At 40.4% G+C, this 20,493-nt stretch overlaps 1 protein-coding gene across 1 annotated transcript in view; it reads right to left on the reverse strand.

The window, feature by feature from the left end:
- The window catches only part of ANKRD17 (ankyrin repeat domain 17), a 54,807-nt gene extending 47,985 nt beyond the window's left edge, over positions 1–6,822 (reverse strand). The window contains exons 1-4 of the mRNA XM_026090105.1: positions 6,789–6,822; positions 5,259–5,320; positions 2,997–3,150; positions 2,238–2,394 (exon numbers count right to left, since the gene is read on the reverse strand). Of these exons, the coding sequence (XP_025945890.1) occupies positions 2,238–2,394; positions 2,997–3,150; positions 5,259–5,320; positions 6,789–6,822 (407 nt within the window). The remainder of the gene's footprint in view (positions 1–2,237; positions 2,395–2,996; positions 3,151–5,258; positions 5,321–6,788) is intronic.
- Positions 6,823–20,493: the final 13,671 nt, after the last annotated feature.

The raw sequence follows: 20,493 nt of genomic DNA on the forward strand, positions 1-20,493 counted from the left end.
ACAACGCCAGCTGCTAATTAAAGAGCTGCTGTTTTTACACTTCAGGTTTTCTACGCAATTTCTTTGAAAAATAACTGATGTGAGTATTCAGCCACTCCTGCTACTCATTTTTAGCACAGTAAGATGCCAACTGAAACACGTGCAGGACCACCTTCCGGTTTACCAAATTTTGCCGCACATAAAAGCAGTAGAGAAAGTGCTGAGAGATGACACTGTTATGGGTCTGGTTTTCTGCACCAGCATTATGCATGCATTACTTCTTCGTAATTATTAAAGCATTTGAGAACTAAGTAATAACTCTTCATTTTGAAAGCATAATAATTTAGTTCTGCAAACAAGAAAACTGTTGGTTTTTTACTATTTGCTCCACAATGTATCCTCTCAATCTGCTCCTGTTTTGTAGCTCCAGTTTGGAAACACAGGTTTTGTGCTACTCATTTTCTAAAGTAAGAGTCAAGGAAGAGGAGACATGATGATATAACAGATAAGTAAAACACCCTGTTTACCTGGACATTACTTTATAAATATTTCATTCCAAAGGGGCAACCACTAACCAGAGTTACATTCCCATTTTTCTTTGTCCAAGGAGGCCAAGGACAGGATGATCTCCTGTCAAGACATGCTTTTGTTCAAYGCTGTCAATGAGACTAGATCACTCGGCATCACTCTCAACCTATAACACTGTATCACCACCCCCCAAGCAGCCTCTGTCCTGTGCTGGAAATAAATTGTGGATTTTTGTAATGAAATCCAACCTTCCAGTCGCGGGCATAACTCAAATGAACAGTAAAGAAAAATATTCTCCTGGTTGTGATAGTCCTTGGTCACAGAAGGGAATTTTTGGTCCTCACATCACATTATGAATTTTTATTCTTTATCATTCTAACTCCGTATTCCAGTCAAAAAAAAAGTCTCCTGAAAGCATATTTTGGGCTGACACAAGAGTGCACATTTTGTCTATTCAGCTCCAAATATTTGGATGATAAACAATAAATCCAAGACTACTGGCCTCATCCCATCCACCCTCCTTTCACCTCTTCTCCATTTAGGAAAAGCCATTAACACAGAACTAACTCCAAAGGGAAAGGAAAAATAAGGTAGTTGGACATAAGATATCTGCAAGCCATATTACTCAAGGTGATCAGGAACAAATTTAAAAAGCACAAAATGTAAAAATATGATTTCTTGAACCACAGGCTAAGTGATACGTGTATACAGCATCCGTGACTATGGTCTTATTTGTGTCACTAGGCCAAATCTTAATGCAAACAGAAATATTTCTGAAGCATGTATTGTTGACAGTATTGCTCACATTTATTTTCATTTTCCATAACCTTAGTCCCGGTAACAACTTTGGCAATGTCTGCTGTTAGCAGCAAAAAAAGGTAGCTGGGGGAGAGGTGCACGCAGCATAGGAGCAGACATAACTCCAAACACTTCTATACTCTTTAAATGCACTCTCAGCGCACTCTGAAATCTTTGAGTTACTCAGTATACAGGGATTAAACCACCATCTAGCGCAGCAGCACTTGGAAGCTCGCACTAACACTGTTTCCACTGTACGTAAGCTTAGTGATAGTCTAGAAGGGAGCGGATTTTTTATTTCCCTCTGAAAACATCCCAAGAGGAGAAAAGCCAAACAAATTAAGCCAGAAAGTCTGTTTAAAAAAGTAGAGACTTTCAGGCCTCGGCTCTGTCCAAGGTCCTACAAATTGCAGGAAAGCCAGTAACCATCATGAAGGCTCCAGGCCCTCCTGACCATGTGCCTTCCTCAGTGGAAAAGGAGCTCAGAAGTTCTCCACAAGAACACGTTCTGTCTCAAAGCTAGTTTACTGATATCACTGAAAGACTTCCAGGCTTCTGCGGTAATTAAGAACAAGAGAAAAAACCTGCAACACTTCTACCCATTCCAGGATATTTTGGGGTAAAGTTCAAAGGCCCAGGCTACTTAAAAGCTCAGGGATTTCRTTTCTTRAGTTTGTCAAATTAAAAAGAAGTTACTTGGTGAATGATTTCTGGATCTTGAGCAAAGCTACTCACTTCACTTCCCACTGCAAGAATTAACAGTCCAGGAATATTTAACAGGAGAATCAGGGGTGACAACCTGCTGCTAGTTCCACTTGAGTAACAACTTCACCATATTGTAGCCAGAAAAAAAACAGAACAACAAAAACTGCATCCAGAAGTCACAGTAGCACACTACTAAAAACATCCAGTAAGAGAAAATGTAGCCTTACTTGTCCGTCTGCCCTGCATTTGCTGTGCTTTCTGCTCTCATCCGGGTAAGTGCAGCAGCAGCTTCATCCAACGCGCAACTGACTGAAGAAGTCAGTCTGCGAAGCACCTCAGGATCTGCGAACGCTTTACCATCAGCAGTAGACAGTTTACCTATTCCTTTCATTCCAAGTTATCACAAGTTGGCATGCCAGAGAAGGAAAAAAAGAGAAGTTGAAATTGAGTTTGAGTTCTGCTAACAGAAACATTCCAAATATAATCAACTATGGCTTCAAAAATTATGGGATTAGCTGTTCAATATTGTTAATTTAAAAGCTGCCAGATGTGTCGCACAGGAATGAAAGCCTCCAACACACAGAACACATTATTTCCCAACTATTGACAACTACTTAGCATAGGCAACCAGTATTGCTTTTGCTACACTAATTACTACAAAACAAAGCCTCGTTGAATAACCTAATTTTGGATCCAATGTTGCAAGCCAAGGCTGGGTGTTAACTTCTACTCAGGTTTTTAAAAATCCCAAATTGGAGGAAACCAAGTAGAAGCATGGCCTTTACACGAAACTCCAATTTTCCAAAATTAAGGAAGTCTTAATCAATTCCTTCCTCTTCAGTAACTTGCACAACATTGCCAGGTTCACACTGCATTACATTCCACATTTGTAGCATGCTCACATGGATTAGACTCATGCAAGCAGTTCTACTATGGTCTCAAGTCTGGGCTTCAGGATTAAACCTGTAAGGGACAGGAATACGTACCTGCAGCTTCAAGTAAAGCTTCTAATCTAGCCTGGGTTTCTGGATCTACTGTTCTCAAGTCAGCACCATCGGCAGTACTTGACAAAAGCAATTTGGAAGCTGTTTCCAACATAGGGTTTTCAAGATCATCCTGATCCAAGATGAACGATTCCACCTGGAGGGTGGAAAAAAACCAAGATCCAATTTAGAAATATAACAATTGATTGGAATCTAATTAATGCATTAGAAAACAAAGCTGCAATTATCTGTTAAGGGTTTTCTTTTCAAGTACTTTGTCAGCCTAACTACCCTCAGTTGACTCRAAAGGATTTCCTCCCTGCCCAGTGGAAGCAACAAGGTTTTCCCAAATCAGGTACACAGAACCACCGTTTTTTCCCTTGTCGATTTGCTCTCCAGCCAAAAGCCACAGAATATGCTTGAAATATTTTAACATGCCCTTCAAAACTGTTGAGTGCAGTGTGATGTGATGTGCAATTTTAGACAAGGATGGAAATGTCAAGAAACAGATATTACTCTAGAAGGCCTACGGTTAGCAGCTGCTGCAAGTTTCTATACACACTGTATGTTGCTTTCTCCAAAGCATCTATGATGAACATCCAAGGAGACAAAAGCATTCCACACAAAACAGTCATCTTTCAAAGTAGCCGCCTACCCTTAAATGACACCCATTAAGCTATACTAGTAAAATCCACAATAAGAAAACAAATTAACTATTTTCACTACTTTACTGTGGACTGTATTTTTCTGACTTGCAGAAGAATCCTTAGCTATCTCGCTTCTTTCAAACATGATGTCTGGTAATTAAACACTAAAAAAAGGAAAGGACCAGCAACGTTCCAGACATAATCCACTTAAAAGAAACATACACAACGGTTTTGCGGAAGTTTTCTCAAGAAAATGTTTACTTAAAAAATTATCTAGGGACTAGACAACCTGTTATATTTGCATTGTCCAGAGAACAGACACCAAATGATCTCAGTTCTTCTAGACATCCTATTTCCTTGCACTCTCCATTTGTTTTGGTTGTAAAACACACTGAAATTAAACAGGAGTGCAACATAACAGAGAGAAAAGCCTCTAGTATCCATTTGCRCTTTACGGCCTATTAAAAAAAGGACAGGGTCAAGCAGTTTCAAGTTCCATAAACACTCCCTCAAGTCTATGAACCACAGCTTTTATTAGACTATCAAGACCAAGTTTAAACACCACCCCCYGCCACAGAGCTCAACAGCCTCCTTACTCCTACAAACCTAACATCTTCCCAAGTCAAAGAATTATAGATGCAAGTCTGCCAAACAAACAAACTATACACACATCACCCACCCATACAGCATCATTGAGATCTTCAAGCATCTTAACAAAAAAGCAGCTACTGTCTCCAATATAGCAGTAGTATATTTCCACATGGGATATAGTTTATCAAGATGATAATACATACATTTTAAGGTAAGATTTCAGTTGATCTTGAAAGTTTAGAAGCAGTCTCATGAGCATCGCAAATTCAGATTTCTGTAGATGCCCCAAGATTCTCAAGAGGGCAAAACCACCAGAAAAGTGATTTTATCACAGAACTCCAGTAAAATCTCTCTCCTTCCTCTCATACTATTGTGTAAAACCTTCAGAGCTCACAGCAAGTCTGCCTTCTGCAGTCTGTCTCCAACACCCTGATTTTTGCTTTTTTTTTTTTTTGTTTTTCCCCCCCCACAAACAGTAGTAGAATGTAACCACCTATAGCCAAACTTGACAGAGGTGATCTACTGAATGCAGAAGCTACTACGATATGGTACTAGTCCATGGACTGAACCTACACGCATTGCTCGTTTAGGCAGCTACGCTGAGAACTACCTTCAAAATGATTTGGATCTATCATCCGAAAGATCCTATCCTTTGGCCATATACAAGTGGTTTGCTTTTATACCCCAGAGGATATCTGAAACCCCTCTTTCCCCTCCTCTTCAAACCCCGAAAGTTAAGCAGTAGAGGATGACTTCCAACTTTTGATCACAGTGATTCCGATGGCAACAGACTCAGGACAGTCCTGCGGTGTCAGCTGTTGCTTCTCAGTACTAGTTTTTCTAAGCTCTCTATCCACTCACGCGGGCCCTGGGTTTCCAGCTTGGGGAGCTCCCAGGCTCCTCCCCAGCCCTAAGGGAGGGTTGACTCCTGCCTTGCCAAGGTCCCCCCTGTTTGTCTACACCAGCACGGTTCCACACACCYGCTGCCCCCTCCTCAAGGCTGGTTGCAGTGGGACTGAGGACTCACCAGTTGCCTTCTTGCAAAGGGACAAGCAAGGCAGCAGGCAGCAAGAGAAAGGAACTGCTCAACTTCTCAGGAGCCAAGAGACAGATTTCACCACTGGAAACGCTAACTCCTGAGCAGCTGGAAGGGTTCTTGGCTCACCCAATTCAGGGAGAGAAAAAAAAAAATATATATATATATACACACACACGTTTTGTTTTGCTTTTTTTTTTTCCTCCTTAGAATAACTCAAAAATCTCACCCGGGTAAGATACTTAACAGCCGGTCGCTCTTCTTCTTAACATTATGATATATTCGCCATGGGGGAAAAAAACAAAAACAAAAAAACCCACACAACCACAGAAACTTCTCTCCCACTCACCAATCCCTCCCCCCCTCTCCCAATTAGGTCTCTTATGCAGTTTATGTTTCAAATGAAACATCTTCTGATTTTCCTTCCAACTACCCCAATGAGCACAGTGGGGAAAAACAAAATCCTGTAACACAAGAAAAAAAGCAATCAGCCTACAAGCAATACAGCACCAACACAAATACAAGTCATCAGGAGAAAGCTTTCCCAAAGACCGATTGTGGAAAAATAATTCATATTATGTGCTGTCATTTAAACACAATTTCAGAGCAACATCTGAAGAAATTAACTTGTTAAAAAATGAAATTAAAATACTTAATACACATAAGGGTAGCTATTTTCCTTTTCAAAGACAGAAAAGATTTCTTCAAGTCACAAGGATTGAAGATAAATTTTCCTAAAGCCTGCGGTTACACCACTCTGTACTTCTGCAAGTGTCTAGTCTTAAGAGTTTCATTAGGTCAAGAGTGCTGTTGTTCAGCCTGTGCAACACGAAACCAAGCACCATGCAGGATAACACTGCTAAAAGATGCTTTCCAACTGCGGTCAACTCAACTGTATTTTTGTACAAGTGAAAATTCCCTTTTGATTTCTCAGAAAGTTTTGCCTTCCCCACAGAAGTTACAAATTGAAGACAGCATTTCCATTAACCAGGCTAAGTAAATGGACATTTTCTTTCAACATCTTCAGATGTACTTTATTTCCCTTAACTAAAAAAAGGTGTAGAATATTACACATATTTACAGATCAGAATAATCAGTCCTGGCTTTCAGTCATTATTTCTTGAGCCACACAATGCTCTGACATGATCCGACATTTGTCCTGCTTTTCTCATGTTCTGCACTTGCCTAAGCTGACTTCACCTGTAATCCTCTCTAATAAAGCTGATACTTTTATGAATTGAAAAAGGTGCGAGGGGAAAAAGCGACCAAGTACATTTTACCTGCTGTCAAGCAAGGTGGCCTACAGCTTTGATGCATTAATACAACTGTGAAGAGAAGTTAAAAAACTGTTCTTCTCTAAACCCTTGTTAATAGGCACATAAATCTACACCCCAAGGAAGCTTCATGCCATGAGCATCCTTGCACAAGTTCCACATGTTACTTTTCTACAATGATTCATTTTTGCCTCAATATTCCACGCACTGAAATAGTAGACTAAGTGTAATTTTCACCATTTCCTACTTTTACCACCTCCTACACAAGACACCAGGGCCATACGTATGCTTCCACATGCTCTCATGCAGAAGTAATAAAGGTCAAACAATAAACATCCTCCCATATTTTCCCCTCACAAAAAGCAAGGAGGGGAAGAGAAGGAGTCAATCACATATTGACTTCAAGAGTATTACTTATTTAGGCTAAACACCAATTAGCATGTTTCTAATTTTATGTCAAGCCGGGGGGAGGACAGAATATATATTCCAGCTACAAACAACAGTATTTTTCATACATCTGCTGCACTCACAAGAAAAATCAAATACTGAACACCAAAACAAGAACTCAAGTACAACATCGACTATAGTATCAAGCTAGTAAAAGTAGTTCTAATACCAAAACTGCTATTTAACACCCAGACTAATCATTCCAAGCTTGAAGTGATGGCTGTCTTAATATTACTTTCAGCAAAAATACTTGCCACATGATATAGATTGATAGATATAAGCTTGTACGCATTGCTATGCATCTAACCACAGCATGATTCAAGCCTGACGATACCGGACAACGTCACCGTTAAGAACTTGTCATCTTTTTTGATGTGGTGCGATTAAAGAACACAGGAGCAGAGCTAAGCCGCTGCCTTATACTAGTGACTTTGGTACCTYTAAAGTGTCACCTAGTTTAGTGTCTGAATTCCATCTTTTCAGGCATGTCTAGCTTTTCTGTAATATTTACCGTTTGTCTCAATATAGTCACCCACACAGCACTGTCACAGAACTCTAGGATGAGTTACACTTTATGAATAGTAGAGCTCGATAACAGCTACTACTTCAAGTTTCCTTTATAAACAACAGCAGAAAACCATTAGTTCTCCAATACGCACCACCTAAAGTCCTTACAGTGGAGTAACAAAAGCCTGTTATTTATCCATCTAATCAGTACATAGCTCCCAGGAATAGCTCTGGTCATTAATTTACAGAGCATCTCTGGCATTTCTTAAGCATTGTTTTATGGTTTTTCCTCAGTCATAGCTGTGCTGTAAAGACAATCCACAAGCATTAAAAAAGGCAATAACAAGTCATTTTCTCACTCTTCTATCAGGGTCCCCAACTCTAAGATTTGAAGAGCCTGACAAGTGGATTTGGCAGATTCTGCTCCCCAGCCCTTTTCTTTAAAAGCATCCTGCAAGTACACTGTATCTACTCCCTTCTACTTATTAGCATTTAGCCAGAACTTAACACATGCAAGACCCTAYGCTCCATATACATTGTAAAAATTAACATCATATTACTGCAGTGTTTTCCGGTGCCACCAGAAAGCTGAAGGCACAGAAATGGAGGGCAGTATGCAGTTGCTTAATTCTATGGTACATTTAGGCATACAGTGTCATTAACCAGCCAACCCACTTTTGAGAAAGGACTTGACTAGTATCCTCCGCCAGACATCCATCAACACTTCCTGAAATCAGCACGAGTTCCTAGCTGGGTTTTAGACAGGGCTTATAATGAGCACAGACAATCAGTTTCCCTCCCCTGAAGCCTAACATGAAGTAAAAACTCCTTGAAAGTATCAGGTAGAACAGTTTAAATGTCTAGCAGTCAAGCTGCAGACAACACACTTCAAAGGCTGTGAAATAGCAAGTGGTAGTCATTAACATAACAGGACCAACATGATTTTTGATTCAGTGAATCAGAAGACATCATTAGTCCAAAACCAGATTTGGATGAAGCAAACTAGCCCAGCCTAGTGTTTCAAAAGGCCTCAAAACACCTTTAAGGACAAATACTTGGGTTTTTTGTTTTTCCTGTGCAGATTTGGGGGGGGGGGGCAGCAACTGTCTTCTAGGCTTAAAATCAGCTGCAAATTTGTTTCTCAACTTTTGACAGATAATTCCCATTATTTTTGCACTATATTATTTGCTAAGTTTTTGCCTAGGCATTCGGGCCTTTGGTATTGGCTCTCCAAAGATTGCCAGAATGGATCCTATGAGAACACAAACTCAGTATAAAGCATTTCAGAAGAACCYGGCACACAAGGAACAACTACTTGCTACTGTCACATGGCAAACTTAACCACTTAGACTTAGTAACTGAGAGTCCATTTTTATTATTTTTTATTTCGGTACAAAAGGGTCTATTGCCAATTTCCAGGAGCTGAAATAACTGATTTTTCCTAGCTATAAAGTTATTATAGAGTACTCTGAGGTTTTTAAAGACAACCTGCAATTTTATACAGATTTTCATGTCCATCAGATACTGCAAAGCTGCCTTCAGACTGAAACTGAAATCACTAAGATAACAGTCAAYAGACTTTAGTCCTAGTACTTCGACAAGTCACTAGCTAGGAGTGTAAGGAGGCTTTAGAYGCTTTATTTTCTCAACTAAAATGATTCTCACTCAATGAAAAGTTTGAATCTTGGTTCACATAAAGAACACCCAGCAAAGCCTGCCTCACAGCTATACTACCTTCCCCTTGGGTTCTAGGGACTCACATCCAGGATAACCTTGGCTTTTGCTACCGAAAGTTTTTAGCTTAAATCTGCAGTGGTGGAGAGCTCATTACTTCTATCACCATCCTTTAGCTTGCTAAAATGAGAGATTGTTTACAGTCGACACCATTCACTTGTTCAGAGCTGAAGCTATGGCACTTCAAGGTCACAACCTCAATATGCTTGACTGGACAAGCAGCAATGAGCCACAGGGCTAGCACACAGACAAACTTTTTCCTRAGGATCACTGACAAGTCTTCACAAGCCAGAGCACCTATGACCTTCCCCAGAAGTCTGGGATCAGGACCTCCGTCAGGAGTTTGTGTCTGTGCTTTCATCAAAAATAGCTTCTAGGCATTTTCGCCTGTTGAGCAATATAGTTGAGCATGGGGGGAGCACTTGCAACAGTTTGGAAGGATTCTGTGGTAACGGCCAAGAAGATACCGCACAAAAAATAACATTCATAAGTATTTCTTGAAATTTTTTTTCCACTATTCACTTCGTGAATTTACTTTACATGTCTGTTTTCCACAAAACACCAGCTTTTTTACTACTACCCATCAACAAAAAACACAAYAGGAAATAGGGGAACAGTTTAAGTGCAAGAAAAAAGTCAAACTCAGTAATAACTAGTTAAGTTTTCTTTTCACAAAACTGCTAGGTGTTTTTTGAAACSTTTTATATCTAAACATACTATGGGCATCAAGACATTCATGGGGAAAGAGGGAATCAAAGCAAAGCAATGATATGTAGTTAGAATCTGAGAAACCTGGCCAGGAATTTCAAGCACTCACTTTTCACTTAGGCATTCGAAACTTAACATACAAATGTGCAACCCAAAATTAAACCAATTACAGTGCATAATTCCACCATATATTAACTTAAACGGACTACCAAAGTCTTAATATACAGCTTTTAATTGCAACTGTGAAGAAATAATTTGGAGTCATATACAGACAACACTGTTTATTCCACGTGTACTTCATATTTCCTTTTCACGGTACATGCCCTGCATTTTTTGCATATCTTAGCCACAAGTCAAGCTGGGTGAAAGGGTAAGAAATTCTTTTTCAGTCTCTTATGCCCCATATCAAAATAAGAATTGCCTGGTTTCCCTTATCCTGCAACCTTTTACCAGTCTGAATATAGTATCTCCCAAGCACTTYCAACATACATTAACTCATCATAGTTGACAGCCTTCTGAAAGAACAAACTCTGACCTGAAACATCAAGACAAAGCACTAAACTTATAGATGTCTTGAAATAAAATAGTGGGAATATTTTCAAAGCAGCTGACTTGATCATATGAAATATTAAGGCAAGAAGAGGTGTATGGTTCTGCCTTTTCACCTAAAGGTAAATGTTTTTAGGTGAACTTATCATTTAGTTAACACAGGAAACAATGCTTTTGAAGATGTAGACCTTCGCACCAYGAACATTGTATTATATTAAGAATTCCATTGAAAACATTTCTGAAAACAAGCATCTGACAAAAAACATTCATAGTTTCGGTTGGAACAAAACATCACCATCTAATTTATATGACATAGCTCTGAAGTGGAAGTGATGAGTTACTGGACTTCTACACCAGATACCCTTCCTTAGATCCCTTGTTATTGAAGGGCACTGCAAACACTAAGGCTCAGTGAAGCACACAATTTCATCTACTCAATTTCAGCCTTGCAGTTTTTCTATTTTTCATCAAAACTACTTCGAGCTACGAACAAGTCGTGTGATCCTTCCATAGCCTACCCCACCACTACGGCAGCATCATCACCTCGGAGATGAAGCCGGACAGCACTACTCCTTTCCTGTATGGTGAGGTAGGACTGCTCCCAGTCACCTGGGGTACAAYTCTAGAGCTGTTGTTTTTCTATCATATGACCACCCTCCACAAACTGAACTGCTTTGCTCAGCAGAAATCTGGAGTCCAGCATCTGAAATGTCTCGACAGCGTCTTCTTTCCTTTTATTCTGCCAACTAGACACTCCATTTCTCTTGCTGCTTGCTAAAGAAAGGGGGAGGGATGAGAAGAGTAAGTGTCCGTCCTGCTGAAAAGGCATAACACTGCCCTCACGACTGGCACCAACAGACTTTCTGCAGCAGGGACACCTGCATTATTACTGCAGTGTGTTTCTGATGACGAGACAGGTGCTGATGCATTCACACACGAACTCCCTCCCCTCCTCCCTAGTCCACATCACCAGTAACACGGAACAAAACAAGCAAAAAGAAAAACAGCGCTATCTATAGCTACAAGACAGTTGTTTCTGAGAACCTATAAGAGCTTTAGTTTAATCTTTTTTTCCCCCCATTTCAAATCTTCATTCCAAACACATGGCACACCTCCCTATTAAGCTAATTTATGTGTTAACTAGTACTTAGCTACAATTGTTCATGATAGACAAATTCAATCGCAGTGTAAAAATAACAACACCTCAACTCATCATCTTAAGTTCCCTGCCCCAGTTTCATATTAACGGGGGAAAAAAACACAACTTAGGTCTCCAATATCAGTAACAGGGTATAAAGATCACGAAAAAACCTCAGTGCAACCTTTTCTCTGAAACTTCCTGCCGTCATGATTCTCAAAGCCCAACTTGAGTCAATACTTCCCTGTTCACAATAAAAGATTGGGCTGGAAAGATTGGAGTACCAACTCCAGCCACCTGGACATAGGTGTACCACTTCTTTGTTTGCTGCAATGTTCAGTTCTTTTCAAGCCCAGACAAAATTGGACAGTTTCTATCAAATGTTAAAACAAAAAAAAAMCCCACCACACACACCTTTCTTGACAYTGTATGAATAACTCACTTAATAGACTGCTGCTGGCTGTGGAATGACCCTGAGATGCGGTAGTTTGCATCAAAGCAACTGAGGTACAAATACATCATTTCTTCTGATTCTCCTGCAGGGCTCTCAGCTCCAACAAAGAAGGAGAAATGATCACCAGGTACACTGAACTGTATCAAGATTTTCTACCCCTTCCCCACCAGCAATGTAACTTTCAGCTTGAAAGACTAAGTTGACCAACTAACGTATTTCTTCTGCTTATAACTAGCTAGCTAAGACAACCTACCCAGGTCACACTTGTGAGCAAACCTTAACACCACTTTTTCCTTATGAGCCTTAGGATGGGGTCACAGCCATAAGCCCTCCCCTTTTGGCTGTAACAAAACAGGTGCTTGGTTCTAGTCTGCTGCCAACTCGAGGACTCACTACACCAAACAGTAAATTACACATTACATCTGTAACAGAGTTTGTTCCCATATTGCTGGGAAACAAAAACAGAAACCACTTCCTGCAAGAGCACTCTGACAGCTGAGGAATATTAAACAGATTGTTTGACCCTATCCAGGCAATTTTTGCTACCCTTGACTCAGTAATCTGTCAAATATTCTCAAACAACAAAAATCTATCAGAAACACACAAAAAAGGGCACGTGATAACGATGAATAGAAAAGATAAAGCAACTGTGAGCTTCCCAGAAATGTTTTCTCCCCTCATCACTCAAATCTTCCAACATCACACTTAAACAAAAACTGCACCCCCCTAAGACTCTCTCCAAGGTAAGCATCACTTAAGCTACTCAACAAGCTACTTAGAGGGCCACACAGACCAGAGCCTACTCATTAGAGCTGTAAAATGCTCAGAGGGCTTATGCTGCCTCTGACTGGCAGCTGTTTCTCCACCCAGGCCGTACCACAGGCTCCTTACAACAAGCCTTCCAAGTTACATAAACGGCCTTTTAGAGTTTTCCTATTTCTTCTCCTATTGAAGGAGAGCTCAAGGACTCAGTCTCTCTGGATAGGCCTGCATTTCAGGCACGTCCTCACCAGCACCACTGCAGACTCCCTGGGGTATTTCCCCCTCACACTACTCAGACTGACCCACAATCCAGGCGTCCAGCACAGCCAGTTCTGATGGATTTGGTAGAACACAGCAAAGCAGGGAAAAGCTGCAGGACACTGACACCTGTAAGACTGCCCTATCTGAAAAAACAAGTGGTTCCTTAGAGAACAACTTAGTGGAATAAAGTCCTTTCAGTTTTGCCATTCAACTATATAAAAATTGGGAAGCATATCAAGTACAACTTTAACAGAGGAGAGTTTGGTAGTCTACCCAAAGAGCACTTCAGTTCACACTAACACCTCCGAACAACATGCATGTTACTGAAAAAGGACTAAGCACTGCTGCTGTGCACTGTTATGCCCTACTCCTCACCGCCCTACTTTCAAGGGACCAATTATTCTCATAAGTCTTGTTTAAGGCAGGCGAGCTCAGAAGAAAAAGAAAATCCTGCTCTAACAGTTAGTCATGTTTCTTTCCCACTGGACTTGCCTTTTGCCTTGACGATATACTCCAAGGATAAGTCTAGCGGATGCAATCTCAATAAGAGCATTTGCAAGCCCAGAACAAAGCACACTGCTACACAGAGAGATCACACACCAGCTGATTTATCACCTTGAAGCATCCTCCTCCGAAATGACACCTAAGGAAAAGGTGAAAACGAGGAGAAAAAAAAAAAAAATACCCAGAGCTACGAAAAGCCCCAAAGCATTGTTTCAGTTGTGTTATCTCTGCAGAAGCCTGCAAGCCTAGCTTGAAATCCCAACCTTAATTTATTATCATTTCCACCAGTTAACTTTAGGGGGCTTGTCTGCATGTTTGCCTCCTGCAGAGCCTTTAAAGGGGAAGCATCTTGGGCTTTCTTTTCACAGCTCAATAAGCAGCCATTTCTCTGTCACACTCAGGCTTTGTTGCAACAGATCAAGACCCTTAACTAATCCATTGAGAAGGGAGCTTAGAGTAGCTTAGCACAACTAAAGTGTTTGTGAGAAGTTGGCCACCTTCTTTCTGGAGTATGGTTTCCRCAACTACTCCTTCCATTTCACCAGCCAGATGCTATTTGTTGTAGTTTAAGTTCAGAACTGCATACACTCACCCAGTTCCAACTGAAGAAGTTAACTTGTTGTTCTAAGTATTTTATATCAGCACAGCTGAAGAACAGAAAGAAGACACTAAAGCTTTTATATGGATGAAAATAGCAGAAATGAACCTATATACAGAAACAATTCTGTAGTGTCTTGTCTTCACCCAGATTTTGTAACAGCATAGTTAAGTCCATCAACACAACAGTAGTTSTCTCCGATTTGAAAACATGCTTATTTCTTGCAATGAGGACAGGCCTCAGATGACCCAAACCAGCTTCAGTGTAGTCTATGCCAAGGAAGCTGCTGAACTTTGCAAATTATGCAGATTCAGAGGAGAAAGAGGACAAGCATTTATAGCTCTTCATGTCAGTCATAGGCAACACCACTCTTTCATCTCTCAACAGATGAGATGTAAAACACAGCACACACTAATATTCAAAATATATTTYCAAAAAAGAAAATCTCCATGAGCACCTCCACCTGCACAAAATATACTGCATTTACAAGAACAAGAGGAAAACACCAGACTTTGTCAGCCTCGGTGAAGAGATGCTTCATATTTGCTATGCTAAGTCTGCCAACAAATATTTCTCAGCCAGCAGGACTTTGAGCAACTTAGCCTAGTTAGCTTGGCTTCATTCCTCCCTGTATCTCCAACTGACTACAGTCATGGTAAAGCAGCTACAATTTCCTTCAGTTTACCCCTCCTGTCCACTACCTGCAGTCATATGATGAAGTTTTATCCRCACATTTCCTAACTCTGATATTAAAATCCAACTTAACGCCAAACCAACAGAGGGCAGCTATACACTCACATACTCATTTATACCACAAAATATCCAAACAGAGAAAAGCCAACTCTACTGTGCATATTATAATACACACAGCACAAGACCTCCACACCCAGAAACTTCTGAAGTGCAGGCAAGGCATTAAGAGCACTGTGCTTTAACAACATCAGAAGGCAAGCGACCCATGCCTGTCCACATATTTTCATCCCCAAACACAGACACTGAGACATATAGAGTGGTCAGGTCACAGAACAAGAGAGATAACAGGAGCAGAAATAGGAGGATTAAATAGTTTGTATTATGTCACAACAAGTTACTGTTACCATCAGGATTAAACCTCAGATCTCCCGATTCCTAACGCACCGCTTTACTAACTGAAATATCATGCCTCCCGTCTCTATAAACCATGCCTTCCCGAGATCAGAAGCAATAGCTGCATTTCTTTAGCACGAGGCTCTCCTGACAGTGTTTCTGGCAATCCCCGCCCCAGTCACCACACATCCCGCAAGACCAGCTGTTCGACACCACAGCAATGATGAATACCACGCATTCTTTTCATGGGAAAAGGAACACAAAACGSTATGGGTTCATGAAAGCATGGATCAATCAACCTTTGTGAATCTAGCAGATACTTAAAAGGCTCCATGTGCCATCCTGATTTACTTAAACTGTATTACTGAATTTGGGGGGGAGAGGGGAAGAGAGGCAGGGGCGCACACACATACAATGTGTAAGAGACTTTCCCTTCCCCATCACAAAGTTTTTCGGTTATTATCAGCAAAATTAAGGAAAACTGATTTTCCCTGCTGCATGAACAACTCCAGTTTTACTTCTGTAATGGCACCCTGAAGTCCTTCATGTCCCAGAACTACCAGCCTGGGAAAAGAATCTTCCTCAACAAGACCAGCAGGGGAGGCGGGGGGGAAGTAAGGTGAAGTAGTACAGTAAGATTGCCTGGGCAAGAAGGGCTCAAACCAGCTCCAAGCATTTGGGGCTTGAGGGTGCAGTTGCTTTTTCCTGACTTTTCACAAAGCTGCACTACTGTTACCATGTTGCAGAAACCCCAAAATATTTGCTTGAGCACCACGGTTAAAGTGCTTTGGGCTTATCTGAACACAGAATTTGCACTACACAATTAGATTACACCAGCTGTTAAAAAGCATAATAGAAACCTGTGTCAAATATATTGGCCTGAGAGTATATACCTAATCATTAGAGATTTTCTTTACCAAAGCACTTCCACTAATGAAGGTGCATATAGAAAACTACGCTTCTGAGCTGTACCTATTGAGCAGTGGAAGAGGAAAGCGTTAAGTTTTCCCCAAAAGCATCCCACTTTCTCTTTTTAATAGGAGCATATGTGAAAGTTGGCATGAAGCTTCAGTAACATCAGCCAAGTTGAAATTTTCTATTTAAAGGATGATACACCAACCTTGGGGCAGCAAAATTCAGTTTTGTGGTAGTAGCACAGCAGGCTGAAGACAGCATAGGAAACCAAGTGTGCTGGAGGTCTTCTCTACCTCAGGAGAGGGATGCATCCCACTGTCCAAGACCCACAAGCTCACAAATCAAACTTGATAGCCCAAAAGATAGTCAGGGCTAAGGAAGGAACCCAGTTGAGTGCCACAGGAAAAGTTGGTGCACAACCCCTCTCCCCCCTAATCCGTCCCTATCTATGGCAGAAGGCTGTCTCTTTGCTTGTGCTAAGAAAAATGAAGATCTACTTCAGAGCAACAGACACATCAAGGGCAGAAATCCATCTCCTCTAGCACAGCAAGAAAGCGAAGCTGTCTGCCGCCCACTGCAGTCTGCCTGTTTTGCCCATTACACACAACCTATACTCCCTCCAGAACCGTTTCCTCCTTTAAGACATTACCAGGGAATAAAAGCTGTGAGAAAACTCCAAGTCAACAACAAATTTTAGGTAAACAGTATTTTCAGTGCTCTCAATGAATGAATGATGCTAAGCAGCACTAGCTCTCCTGTTCACTTAAGCTGCATATTTCTTCCTCCTTGTCCTTGTTTAACAAAAAACCCTTAGATGATCAGTTCAGATCACTCTTGCACAAGATATTGACACCTGGATTTCAGATATCAGACCCAYAATCACTAGCAGTAAATGCAAACTTAGTCTACCTTGGCTACTAGGCAAAAACATAGAAAGTGACCTGAACCGTACTGCGCAACACTAGTTTTTGAAACAGAAATAGTTTTAGGCTGCCCACATGTTTTCTTACACAAATTTGGCAGGGAATCATTCTCTTCTGTAAGTAGTTTTCATCAGCTGTTCTTCACAATATAGCATGCAAGTTCTCAGCAATGAAAGATGAAGCAGAAGGGAATGAGGACATGAGGAGGAGGGAGAGGACAAATGCACAAACAGCTATTCTGTTTCAGCCCAACTCAGAATTCCCTTTGGCATGAATGAAACGCTGTGTGCGTGTGTGTGTGTGCATATCAATGCAATATCAACTTGGGTGCTGGGATTTAAAACAAAATTCAGGAACACTAGAACAGTTTCCTTCAAGTAATGAAATTGTGAAGGAAAAGCCATGACTAAGCTAAGCTACACATTACCAAAGTTATCAGAGCACCTATCTACCATACATGGCATGGTAGCAAAATCAGCAGATTCTGCCCCAGACTTCATGATTTTAAAGCAATATGCTATTATGGGGACTAAAAGAAAGAAGAAACCAAACGCATGCCTAAAACCCATGTTTCTTGATGCTAGATGGCTACTCCTTAAGCCGTCACATCACACTAAGCAACCAACAGAAAAAAAACAAGGATGCCAATGCACACTAGAAATAAAAAAAGGATGCAAGACAGGGAAAGAGATAGTTATTAGCAGAAGGACACGTTTTTCAAACCTATTTCTTTACTAACATAAGCAGTTGAGACATGCCAGAGAGGAAAAACTGAGTCAGCTGCATTTTGTTCCAACCACCCAAATCTTTCAGTATAACTGGCACTGTTTAGTACCTGCAGGTTCCATTACCATTCCCTCCTACCCTAACTTCCAAGTTACTAAACAGCAAAGAAATCAGCCATGCTACTATTTCTTGAAATTCACTAGCRCAACAGTGCTAGAAGAGACACTGAAGAATGGCTCCTTAAGAACACTGCTTTGTTTAAAAAAAGATCAGGGAAAAGTGTTTATCTCGAGCGAGTTCAATCCTACATACCATTCAGTTATACAGCACTCTGTACAAATCCAATTTTCTTCTGGGCAGACAACAATTAAGAATTGGCTGCTGCATTGCCTCTAAACCATCTGTGCTGAGCATCCTATCTAAACCTCTCCAGATCAGGTAGGAGAAACTAAAAACTAGAACCCACTACAAGATGTCTACTTTTTTTTATATGTAATTAGCCTGCTTAAGTCTCCAGTCAATATCTGATCATGAAGTATGAACAATTCAAAATATTATGTAGAGATATTAATGAAGTTAAAAAAATAGTCTGGAAAGAATATGATTAGTCAGGTCAAGAGCTTTGAAACTGCTTAACATCATTCTAGTTATCGTAAATCAATATTCATTCTTGCCTTACAAAGTAAAATGGAGCAATAGCTACAGAACTGTCCCCAAACAACTGCCCAAACTTACAAACATAGAAGCTGAGCACAAACAGAAAAGCGCAATCTGACTACTGAAACATAATGCTTCTTTCCTCTCCTTTTTTAGCATTTACAATTAAAGATACAAGTCCTTTTGCAATAAAAGGACTGGTATGGCCCGGTTTGCCAACCTTCTGTCCTGATGCAAAGTGAGGGGATAAAGTTACAACAGGAAACAGCRGAGTTCAGTATCTGATAAGAATCTGCAATGTTACTGCCTGGGGAATTGAGCAAATGAAATTATTCCTAATACTTCTGACTTATTTGGTCAAAATTCTGACAGGCTCAGTACTCACTTAGTTCTTCTTTCAATACGAAGTACTGTTAAGCACACCTATAATCAATGAATTACTATTTGTTTTGCTGTATTTAACATACCCAGCTCAAAGCTTCTCCAYGTTGAGCAAACATGGGTTTTCATAGCTGGTAAATTAACAGACTTATGAAAGTAGCACAAGAAATGTATAAGTATTTGACTAAATCCAAATACACACGTCATCTTCATATCAAAAACAAGTCTTAAATCAAGTTTTAGGGGGAGAGGGAGGACAGCAATTTTAAATGGAGTCCTCTCTTGTCAGTGTTTAATACAGCATTCTAGTTTTAAAAATCATGTGCCAAGTTTCTACAAATCACTGTCTCAAATTCCATTTCTACCCTCCCCTTAATGTTTCTGATCATATCTGTTCCATAAAGATACATCAGCATATTTTTTCGATGTTTATATGAGCATAAACCCAATATCAGCTTCTCGGTATGCCAATCTGCATCATCCATCAAGTCCCTTCTCCGTTCCTCCTGCCCTCCTCCTGAACACACACCACCTTCAGCTATATTCAGATCACAGATAAGGCTGCTAGTACAAAGCCCATTTTCAGATTATGAACTTGTCCACAATGAGGAACAGGAACAAAACATTTCTTTCTTATAACAGATTTACAAGATGACCATGTCTGCCACCTCTTAACAGGAATACTGCTGCTTCAAGTGCAATCAAACTGAAGAAATTGTGCAAGAACTGTACAGAATGGCTGATTCCATAACCATAATGACCATAACATGGCAAAAAATGAGTATTTGTACTAGCCAGTTACCCACACCACCTTCTCCCACAGTTTTGATGCTTAGGCAATGTAACAGGTTGTTTTGACTGTGGGTTACAAGTCTACAGCATGTGACTTCCTATCAGCAGACAGAGCAAGCAAATTCCAGCAAGGCAAAGACCTGAAGAGATCATATGCACACACAGGACAACATGGACAAGTACCTCAGCCAGGAGAAGAACCTTCTTATACATTTCCACAGAATTTTTAAGACAGCACATATGGGGAAATAAGTTTCTAATAAGTTCACCTGTTTAATAAGTCTATCTTGATTCTCTTTCCTTTTTTATAAGTAGAAAGAAAAGATACTGTCAGGTTTGAACTAACTGCATACAAAGAAATCATAAAAAAGTCTGGGTTGAAAGAACTCTGAAGATCATCTGGTCCTACCTGTTGATGAGGGCAAGATCCTAAGTTAAGTTATCCCAATTAACAGCTCATTTGCTGGCAGACACAGCTCCTTAATAATGCTGACCTTTTCAACAGCAGCTACCCAAGTACAAAAGTTATTACTGCCTTAAAGTTTCCCACAAAACAACTGTATTTTCTGATTACTGTACAATGAAAGAACAAACTGTTACTGAAAAAGATAAAGCAAGAAAACATTAATAACAAGAAAGGTTTTCAATTGTATCATCAAGCCTATTATCTCTTCCTGCAAGTCAAGCAGGAGCAGCTGAAGACTCAAAGTAAACAATAAACCCATCAGCTTTTACTTCTTCCTTGTCAGGAAAGTGAACCCAGCTCTGGTAGCTGAAAAATTAACGCCTTGCCCTGCAAAAACACACTTA

Source organism: Apteryx rowi, unplaced genomic scaffold (genome assembly GCF_003343035.1).
Source record: "Apteryx rowi isolate R43461 unplaced genomic scaffold, aptRow1 scaffold_85, whole genome shotgun sequence".
Taxonomy (NCBI): domain Eukaryota; kingdom Metazoa; phylum Chordata; class Aves; order Apterygiformes; family Apterygidae; genus Apteryx; species Apteryx rowi.